The 11,362-nt window shown below is 45.3% G+C and overlaps 1 protein-coding gene across 4 annotated transcripts in view; it reads right to left on the reverse strand.

Moving 5' to 3' along the window:
• The window catches only part of LOC142139679 (uncharacterized), a 51,562-nt gene that overhangs the window by 11,772 nt on the left and 28,428 nt on the right, over nt 1-11,362 (reverse strand). For 3 of the 4 annotated variants that reach the window (XM_075197499.1, XM_075197502.1, XM_075197498.1), the window contains exons 6-8: nt 11,001-11,063; nt 4,963-5,034; nt 4,348-4,410 (exon numbers count right to left, since the gene is read on the reverse strand). In XM_075197499.1, the coding sequence (XP_075053600.1) occupies nt 4,348-4,410; nt 4,963-5,034; nt 11,001-11,063 (198 nt within the window). The remainder of the gene's footprint in view (nt 1-4,347; nt 4,411-4,962; nt 5,035-11,000; nt 11,064-11,362) is intronic. The other variant, XM_075197501.1, reaches the window with a different exon arrangement.

Here is an 11,362-nt window from a genome sequence, read left to right on the forward strand (position 1 = left end):
GAACATATAGCAATGCAAGCATCAATATACGAGAAGGCAGAGTACTAGGACTGAGGCAGAGATGAATCCAGAGCGGAACACCACATACAGCAATGCAGGGAGATATGATATGTCACAGTGCAGAGATGGAGAATCTGGCAAGGTTAAGCACACAGGAGGGTTGGTAATTAGCTACAGCAGAGCGTAGCCATGACTAGCAAAGGTAGCGACAGTGCAGGTGTCAGTTAGCCACGGCGGAGCGTGGCATGGTGATATACACAATATCCAGATGATATCAGCTACAATAACCACAGCAAAGATGAGAATAGTCAGTACTCTGTGCACCACAGAGAAGGTGCAATAACCAATGTCCAGGATACCACAGGGTTCAGTAATTAGTAGATGACACTACACAGAGATGCAAGGTAAAGTCTATACACCGCAGAGTCCAGGAATTAGCAGTGTAAGTGAATCAGCCTGTTTGGTATGACAATGGTTCTTATACAGCAGGGTTGAAGGTAATGAGAGTCTGTGTATCACAGTAGAGGCACACGTGAGAGTAAACAGAGTCTTGTAATATGCACATGAAGATACTTGCAACAAGGAAGTCCCAGGAGAAGTGCTCCAGCACTTGGTTAAAGAAATGGAAATCTCTCACAAGGAAGTCACAGGGTCAGAATACACAAGGGTCCATGGAGACAGGGTAGCAAACAAGTTGCACTGTTAGTGAGCAGGTGTCAGTGCTGAGTTTAAATAGAGCAGGTTTGAATGGTCCGCCCTGAGGGCGAGTCATGTGATCCACAGGAGAACAGAGCAGACAGGGAAAGTAGCAAACCTGGACAGGATTGTTACACACAATTGCCAGGAGGTATGAGGCTCCAGACTTAGGAGGCAGGAATCAGGATTGCAGAGGCACGAGGCAGTCCAGGGAAGCAGACAGACTAGCTGAGTCCAGTGACCAGGCAGAGGTCAGGGCAACAAGAGCTCAAGCAGAATCCAGTAGCCAGGCAGAGGTCAGGGTCACAAGCAAACAAGCATAATCCAGTAAACATGCAGAGGTCAGGGCAAGAGGCAAACAAGTAGGGTCCAGTAATTAGGCAGAGGGTCACAACAGAAGATCAGACAGCAGCAAAGCAAAACTGAAGTAGGGATAAACAAGAGACAAGCAGTGTCACGGGCACTAGGAGTCTTTGCCCAGGATATCACCAGATGATGATCTTACCAGAGTAGTGTGGGTTACACAGTGGTCCTCTGGTAGAAGGGTGACTAACGGAACATATGACTCAGCAGATGGTGAGAGGATGCAAATAGAAAAGTCAATGACTAGCAGCAATCTGGTAATGATTAGGTAGATATGAACACAAGGATCTGATGGACGTGAAGAAGTGCAGGAAGGTAACAGGGAAGTCAGTGGTCTGCGTACAGCAAGTTGTACCACTGCTTATGGTGAAGAGACTTGTCCAGGTGCAGGTAGGTAGCGGGGAAGTCAGTGGTCTGCGTATAGCAAATTGCACCACTGCTTATGGTGAGAGGACTTGTCCAGGTGCAGGTAGGTAGCGGGGAAGTCAGTGGTCTGCGTATAGCAAGTTGTACCACTGCTTATGGTGAGAGGACTTGTCCAGGTGCAGGTAGGTAACGGGGAAGTCAGTGGTCTGCGTACAGCAAGTTGTACCACTGCTATAGGTGGGGATAGGTACAGGTGTCGATGAGTGGAAACATAGAATGTAGACACTGAGAGCACAAGGAACTTGATCCCAAACAATATGCACAAGTCTATGTTGGTGTGGCAGGCGCTGCTTGACAGAGACGAATTCACTACTGGAATCCAGGCTAATAGCAGAAGGTCAATTAGCATATGTATCTCACGACTGAACAAAGAGGTAAACTTCCCAGCAGATATGCGGAGTAATAACACAGTCTCAGGGAGATAGAGGATTCCGTGGGTAAGTGGAGAACAGTCCAAGCGGATATGCAGTAAACGAATACAGTCAATAGAAAGTAAGCATACCGCGGTTCAGTTGAGCAGGCTGTCCACGAGAGGATACAGGAACAGCTGAGCGGCTGCACGCCAGCACAAGTAAAGAAACCACAGGTGAGTGGTAGCGGTAATCAGGGTCCGGGTCAGCACACAGGCAGAGAACTTGACACGGGTAGAACAATGATGAGCAATGCAGGAATCACTGGAGATAGCGAACATGAGTAGAACACTGGAGGTAATAGCGGACTGGAAGCCGCAGATGATTAGAGCAGGAATCAGCAGAGAACTGAAGACATAGTAGAACACAGGAGACTTGTAGCGGTCTGGAAACCGGCAGGAATCAGCAGGGAACTGAAGACATAGTAGAACACAGGAGACTTGTAGCGGTCTGGAAACCGGCAGGAATCAGCAGGGAACTGAAGACATAGTAGAACACAGGAGACTTGTAGCGGTCTGGAAACCGGCAGGAATCAGCAGGGAACTGAAGACATAGTAGAACACAGGAGACTTGAAGCGGTCTGAAAACCGGCAATGAGTTGAGCAGGAATCAGCAGGAAGCTGAAGACACGGAGAAGTACACAGGAACACCTTCAGAGACTCACAGGGAATGAGACTCCAAGATCAGGCAACGAGGTAATGAACACAGGTGCTTTAAATAGGGAGCGTTGCCTGATCAACCAATTAACTAAAAGCAAAGGTCAGAAGAGTTCTTAGGAACTGCGCATGCGCAGACCATCAGGATGGCGGGCGGCCACGGTTCAGGATAGGTGCTGGCAGGAATATTGGAGAGCCACGCACCAGTGAAGAGGCACTCACGGTCCGGTGAGTGACAAGCAGCAGCCAGGTATAAACGATGAACTGCACAGAACACAGATTGATGCAGGTACATGAAGCTGTGAGACAGGTGCTGGTACTAATCAGGTAAGGAGATTAACTCCTACAGGCAAGGTATAAAGTTATGGGGCAAAACAGCAGCATCTCTGGTGGAATTGAGGTACTGCAGCCACATACAAAATACAGCCAGGTTAGAGTCCTAACATACCCCCCTCCCCCTTTAAGGAGCGGATTCCAGAGTCCTAACAGCTGCCTTCAGATCTGTCCTAGGTGGTCTATGGGATTTAGATCTGGACTCATTGTTGTCCACTTCAGACCAGTCCAGCATCTTGTCATGAACCAATGTCTGGTTGCTTTTTGAAGTGTGTTTGGGGTCACTGTCCTGTTGACCCTCAACGGAGACGCAGCTTTTTGACATTGGGTTCAACAGGGCACTCCAAAATGGCCTGGTAATCTCCATTTCATGATGCCAAACGTTGAAGACGCTCAGTGCCAGATGCAGCACAGTAACCCCAAAACAGCACTAAACCTCCTCCAATTTGGCTTTCTTATGTGTCTCTCTCTCTCAGCAGTGGGGCCCTCCTGGGTCTCCTACCATATAGCCCTCTTTCATCTAGTTGGCGATGGATGGTGTAAGTTGAAACTGTCTTACCTGATAGTCAGCTTGAGCCTGTTTGTCAGATGATCGAGGTGCTTCCTCCACCATACAAACAATCCTGCGCTGTAATCTCCAATCAAGGTAACTCTTGCCGCCACATCCAGGGAGGTTGGCTACAGTGCCGTGGGCTTTAAACTTCCTAATACAATCTTCTGTCTGATCCCCTCAGACAATTCTATTTATTTCTTGCCACAGTGACACAAACCAGGAGAATGAGTCATTTTCTCTATCCAGACTCGTATAATGAGATTTTTATATTGCAGGCATCTGCTATTCACCACAGGAGAGTTCCGACCCAAAAGTGAAGGCGAATCACCTGCTTGAAACTTAATTATTTCTAAAAGGCGGCAATCATTTTGTACAGCCTATTTAAGGATTTCTGTGTGGGATAAAGTCCGACTTCTTTCTGCTTTTATTTCACTGCATACCAAAGAAATACATTTGTGGATACCAAAATATTTTTTAATTTCAACAATTTTGTGGAACAAATGGTGCATTATTATTAGAAAAAACTGCAAGGGCGCCAATATTTTTGGCCATGACTGTCTTGTGATTGAATACACATTTTCACAGTGACTACAGGGCTGAGGGGTGATTTCTGGATTACTGAGGTGGGGTAAGAACATGTTGCAGACAAATCTTGGATAAAAACCATCTACACTCCCCAATCACCTGAACCAGCATCCTCAGTTCTGTAATTGTTGCTCCATTCTCTGTGCAAGGCTCACAGGGACATATCCAAAAAGACAACTGGTTGTAACAGATGCCAGAGACTAAGCACTTACAAAGATGGATAAATGTATATTCAATAATGATATTTCAGTTTTTGCCATTTTTATTATATATATATTTACATACATATACACATTTTATAGCCCACACTACTCCAATCACTCACCTGCATGGTTTTCCCGCGGGGCTTGTTCACTATTTTCCCCACGATTCAGTGGTTCACGCATTCCTTAAAAGTTTGGAAAATGAGATTTTAGAGAGGGCGGGGTTAGCTCAGAGGATGGAGTTAGCTTGGAGAGGATGGGGTTATCAAAATGGGTGGAGTTAGCTCAGAAAGGGGGGAGTTAGCTCAGAGAGGGCGGAGTTAGCTCAGAGAGGGCGGAGTTAGTTCAGAGAGGGCGGAGTTGCTTGCTCCGTCCAGCATGTCCTCTGCAGTTCAGATGGTTCCGTGTTTTGCGATTTGCCCAAACTCTCTCTATATATATATAAGGCTATGGCTGCTCCTCACCTTTATGTGTGAGTGTGTTGAAACACTAGGTGGCAGTAAAGAGCTGTAACACAACAGATAACTGTATTGAAGTGCATTTGATGCAATTAGGTGTTATATATATATATATATATATATATAGCACTGACGATGCTCCTCATCTTTATAACACACCTCTGCACATTGACTCGATTTTCTATCCATTCACTTGGTCCAACATGATCTTAGTCTTATCTTGACGGGCTTTTATCTAGTATCATATATATTAAAGACCACTCTCCCCCAGACTCTCACCTTTTGGCATCGGAGGGCTTCCCTGCAGAGGTTGATCACCATTTTCCACATGATCCGCAGCTTTGGGTTGTCCTTAAATGTTGCAAAAATTAGATTTTAGTTGTGACAAATGTGTAATTTCTTCTCTGACACATTCTAAATAAAAAATAATAACTACCTAGAAAAGACGGTGCACAATGTTTTGGGTGAATGACGCACCTGCAATTAGAAACATCGACTGCTCAGCTCACATCTAACCAAGCTGTACATATATCGCGGAGGGGGCGGGATTAGTGGGGCTCCATCCAGGGCAGGATTAGTGGGGCTCCATCCAGGGCGGGATTAGTGTGGAGGGGGCGAGGTTAGCACAGGTCCATCCAGGGTGTTGTTTGTGTGGAGGAGGCGGGCCTAGTGCCGCTCCATCCAGGGCGGGGTTAGTGCAGGGAGGGGTTCTATCCAACATGTCCTCCAGACTTGAGGTGGTGCTGGATTGCACCATTTGCCCAAAGTAAGGTGCTCCGTCTGCATGTACCTTATGTACTATACATGTCATGTTATTTATAAACATATTGTTTGAGGATGTCACTAATCACCTTGGTAATAATAAAAGGGTACATACTGTACACAAAGATATTACTGTGAGCTCCTGTACCTACAGTTAGTGACGGCAGCTATTGCATGGTCATAACTCAGCAATGTCACTGGTTGCTAAGGGATGGAGAGGTCTCCACAAATATTGGGTCAGGCTACAATATGGCTGCCTCCATTGTGGGAGACATTTATAGCACTTACATTGAGCATCTGATAACGATTATGCAAAGCATGATGGTTCCTATGCAGATGAAATCATAACCAAATAATGATCTTCATGCTACAGTCGTGGCTAAAAGTATTGGCGCCCGTTTAAGTTTTTTCAAATAAATCACAATTTCCCCTAAACATAAGTTGAAATTAATAACAGTATTTGGTCTCCGTAATTCTCTCTCTAATATTACAAAACCTTAATTTATTTGCTTTTTATACTGAATTCAATGCTGTTTATTCTTTAAATTGACAAAATAATTGACACCCTAGACTTAATCTTTGGTAGCTCGGCCTTTGGTAAAAATAACAGCAATAAACAGCTTCCTATAGCCATGAATGAGCCTCCTGCACCTCACTACTGGGAGACTGATCCACTCCTCTTCTGCAAGATCTGAAGCTGCTGTTATGATTCCTAGGGGTAAATGTATGAACCTCCGGATTCTTCAACTCCGGCGAGTTCAGCGTCTTCAGCGCTTAAATTTAAAGCGGCGCTGCCTTGTAAAGGGAAACTTCCCTTCATACATTTACCCCCTAGTGAATTCAGGAAGAGGCAACAGAAGTATAAGAACTAAGGGGTATATTTACTAAACGGCGGGTTTGAAAAAGTGGAGATGTTGCCTATAGCAACCAGTCAGATTCTAGCTTTCATTTATTTAGTGCATTCTACAAAATGACAGCTAGAATCTGATTGGTTGCTATAGGCAACATCTCCACTTTTTCAAACCCGCCGTTTAGTAAATCTAGCCCTAAGTGTCTTTATTTAGGCAACATATGTGAAGAAGAATTGAGTTTGTGGAATATGCAGATTTCAGGTAGCAGAATAAACAGGTATACTCAGGTATACTCTAATACACAAGTATGAACAGGTGTGATGAATGGCAGGAATAGTCCACAGAGCAACAGGTTCCAAGCGATGACAAATATAGTTTAAATGCAGGAACAAGTATATTGAGTTACCAAATGTTAGGAATCTGGTTTGATACAGGCCTGATTAGTCAGAGCAGTCCTGTACACAACCTGGTGCTGGGTCTTAACTAGGGTTCAGAATAAGGAGGCAAGAGACGGATGTTGCTTCTTCAATATTTCAATGAGTAGATAATAAACATATATATAAATATGCAGAGATGACAGGAATGAAGTATAATCTGCGGATGTATAATACAGATATCACATATAATGGAGAAGCATAAATACGTATAGATGTTACAGCTAATAAGTGGAGGTATTAGTAACATACATAATACAGAAATAACGAGAATGGTTAGATTAATGGAAGCAGCGACAAATGCTGCAAATCACAGGGAGAACATATAGCAATGCAAGCATCAATATACGAGAAGGCAGAGTACTAGGACTGAGGCAGAGATGAATCCAGAGCGGAACACCACATACAGCAATGCAGGGAGATATGATATGTCACAGTGCAGAGATGGAGAATCTGGCAAGGTTAAGCACACAGGAGGGTTGGTAATTAGCTACAGCGGAGCGTAGCCATGACTAGCAAAGGTAGTGATACAGTGCAGGTGTCAGTTAGCCACGGCGGAGCGTGGCATCGTGATATACACAATATCCAGATGATATCAGCTACAATAACCACAGCAAAGATGAGAATAGTCAGTACTCTGTGCACCACAGAGAAGGTGCAATAACCAATGTCCAGGATACCACAGGGTTCAGTAATTAGTAGATGACACTACACAGAGATGCATGGTAAAGTCTATACACCGCAGATTCCAGGAATTAGCAGTGTAAGTGAATCAGCCTATTTGGTATGACAATGGTTCTTATACAGCAGGGTTGAAGGTAATGAGAGTCTGTGTATCACAGTAGAGGCACACGTTAGAGTAAACAGAGTCTTGTAATATGCACATGAAGATACTTGCAACAAGGAAGTCCCAGGAGAAGTGCTCCAGCACTTGGTTAAAGAAATGGAAATCTCTCACAAGGAAGTCACAGGGTCAGAATACACAAGGGTCCATGGAGACAGGGTAGCAAACAAGTTGCACTGTTAGTGAGCAGGTGTCAGTGCTGAGTTTAAATAGAGCAGGTTTGAATGGTCCGCCCTGAGGGCGAGTCATGTGATCCACAGGAGAACAAAGCAGACAGGGAAAGTAGCAAACCTGGACAGGATTGTTACACACAATTGCCAGGAGGTATGAGGCTCCAGACTTAGGAGGCAGGAATCAGGATTCCAGAGGCACGAGGCAGTCCAGGGAAGCAGACAGACTAGCTGAGTCCAGTGACCAGGCAGAGGTCAGGGTCACAAGCAAACAAGCATAATCCAGTAATCATGCAGAGGTCAGGGCAAGAGGCAAACAAATAGGGTCCAGTAATTAGGCAGCGGGTCACAACAGAAGATCAGACAGCAGCAAAGCAAAACTGAAGCAGGGATAAACAAGAGACAAGCAGTGTCACGGGCACTAGGAGTCTTTGCCCAGGATATCACCAGATGATGATCTTACCAGAGTAGTGTGGGTTACACAGTGGTCCTCTGGTAGAAGGGTGACTAGCGGAACATATGACTCAGCAGATGGTGAGAGGATGCAAATAGAAAAGTCAATGACTAGCAGCAATCTGGTAATGATTAGGTAGATATGAACACGAGGATCTGATGGACGTGAAGAAGTGCAGGAAGGTAACAGGGAAGTCAGTGGTCTGCGTACAGCAAGTTGTACCACTGCTATAGGTGGGGATAGGTATAGGTGTCGATGAGTGGAAACATAGAATGTAGACACTGAGAGCACAAGGAACTTGATCCCAAACAGTATGCACAAGTCTATGTTGGTGTGGCAGGCGCTGCTTGACAGAGACGAATTCACTACTGGAATCCAGGCTAATAGCAGAAGGTCAATTAGCATATGTATCTCACGACTGAACAAAGAGGTAAACTTCCCAGCAGATATGCGGAGTAATAACACAGTCTCAGGGAGATAGAGGATTCCGTGGGTAAGTGGAGAACAGTCCAAGCGGATATGCAGTAAACGAATACAGTCAATAGAAAGTAAGCATACCGCGGTTCAGCTGAGCAGGCTGTCCACGAGAGGATACAGGAACAGATGAGCGGCTGCACGCCAGCACGAGTAAAGAAGCCACAGGTGAGTGGTAGCGGTAATCAGGGTCCGGGTCAGCACACAGGCAGAGAACTTGACACGGGTAGAACAACGATGAGCAATGCAGGAATCACTGGAGATAGCGAACACGAGTAGAACACTGGAGGTAATAGCGGACTGGAAGCCGCAGATGATTAGAGCAGGAATCAGCAGGGAACTGAAGACATAGTAGAACACGGGAGACTTGTAGCGGTCTGGAAACCGGCAGGAATCAGCAGGGAACTGAAGACATAGTAGAACACAGGAGACTTGAAGCGGTCTGGAAACCGGCAATGAGTTGAGCAGGAATCAGCAGGAAGCTGAAGACACGGAGAAGTACACAGGAACACCTTCAGAGACTCACAGGGAATGAGTCTCCAAGATCAGGCAACGAGGTAATGAACACAGGTGCTTTAAATAGGGAGCGTTGTCTGATCAACCAATTAACTAAAAGCAAAGGTCAGAAGAGTCCTTAGGAACTGCGCATGCGCAGACCATCAGGATGGCGGGCGGCCACTGTTCAGGATAGGTGCTGGCAGGAATACTGGAGAACCACGCACCAGTGAAGAGGCACTCACGGTCCGGTGAGTGACAAGCAGCAGCCAGGTATAAACGATGAACTGCACAGAACACAGATTGATGCAGGTACATGAAGCTGTGAGACAGGTGCTGGTACTAATCAGGTAAGGAGATTAACTCCTACAGGCAAGGTATAAAGTTATGGGGCAAAACAGCAGCACCTCTGGTGGAATTGAGGTACTGCAGCCACATACAAAATACAGCCAGGTTAGAGTCCTAACATACCCCCCCTCCCCCTTTAAGGAGCGGATTCCAGAGTCCTAACAGCTGCCTTCAGATCTGTCCCAGGTGGTCTATGGGATTTAGATCTGGACTCATTGTTGTCCACTTCAGACCAGTCCAGCATCTTGTCATGAACCAATGTCTGGTTGCTTTTTGAAGTGTGTTTGGGGTCACTGTCCTGTTGACCCTCAACTGAGACGCAGCTTTTTGACATTGGGTTCAACAGGGCACTCCAAAATGGCCTGGTAGTCTCCATTTCATGATGCCAAACGTTGAAGACGCTCAGTGCCAGATGCAGCACAGTAACCCCAAAACAGCACTAAACCTCCTCCAATTTGGCTTTCTTATGTGTCTCTCTCTCTCAGCAGTGGGGCCCTCCTGGGTCTCCTACCATATAGCCCTCTTTCATCAAGTTGGCGATGGATGGTGTAAGTTGAAACTGTCCTACCTGATAGTCAGCTTGAGCCTGTTTGTCAGATTATCGAGGTGCTTCCTCCACCATACAAACAATCCTGCGCTGCAATCTCCAATCAAGGTAACTCTTGCCGCCACATCCAGGGAGGTTGGCTACAGTGCCGTGGGCTTTAAACTTCCTAATACAATCTTCTGTCTGATACCCTCAGACAATTCTATTTATTTCTTGCCACAGTGACACAAACCAGGAGAATGAGTCATTTTCTGTATCCAGACTCGTATAATGAGATTTTTATATTGCAGGCATCTGCTATTCACCACAGGAGAGTTCCGACCCAAAAGTGAAGGCGAATCACCTGCTTGAAACTTAATTATTTCTAATTATTTCTAAAAGGCGGCAATCAATTTGTACAGCCAATTTAAGTATTTCTGTGTGGGATAAAGTCCGACTTCTTTCTGCTTTTATTTCACTGCATACCAAAGAAATACATTTGTGGATACCAAAATATTTTTTAATTTCAACAATTTTGTGGAACAAATGGTGCATTATTATTAGAAAAAAACTGCAAGGGCGCCAATATTTTTGGCCATGACTGTTTTGTGATTGAATACACATTTTCACAGTGACTAGAGGGCTGAGGGGTGATTTCTGGATTACTGAGGTGGGGTAAGAACATGTTGCAGACAAATCTTGGATAAAAACCATCTACACTCCCCAATCACCTGAACCAGCATCCTCAGTTCTGTAATTGTTGCTCCATTCTCTGTGCAAGGCTCACAGGGACATATCCAAAAAGACAACTGGTTGTAACAGATGCCAGAGACTAAGCACTTACAAAGATGGATAAATGTATATTCAATAATGATATTTCAGTTTTTGCCATTTTTATTATATATATATATTTACATACATATACACATTTTATAGCCCACACTACTCCAATCACTCACCTGCATGGTTTTCCCGTGGGGCTTGTTCACTATTTTCCCCACGATTCAGTGGTTCACGCATTCCTTAAAAGTTTGGAAAATGAGATTTTAGAGAGGGCGGGGTTAGCTCAGAGGATGGAGTTAGCTTGGAGAGGATGGGGTTATCAAAATGGGTGGAGTTAGCTCAGAAAGGGGGGAGTTAGCTCAGAGAGGGTGGAGTTAGCTCAGAGAGGGCGGAGTTAGCGCAGAGAGGGCGGAGTTAGCTCAGAGGATGGAGTTATCAAAATGGGTGGAGTTAGCTCAGAAAGGGGGGAGTTAGCTCAGAGAGGGTGGAGTTAGCTCAGAGAGGGCGGAGTTAGTGCAGAGAGGGCGGAGTTAGCTCA

The sequence above is a fragment of the Mixophyes fleayi genome, chromosome 2 (genome assembly GCF_038048845.1).
Source record: "Mixophyes fleayi isolate aMixFle1 chromosome 2, aMixFle1.hap1, whole genome shotgun sequence".
Lineage (NCBI taxonomy): Eukaryota > Metazoa > Chordata > Amphibia > Anura > Limnodynastidae > Mixophyes > Mixophyes fleayi.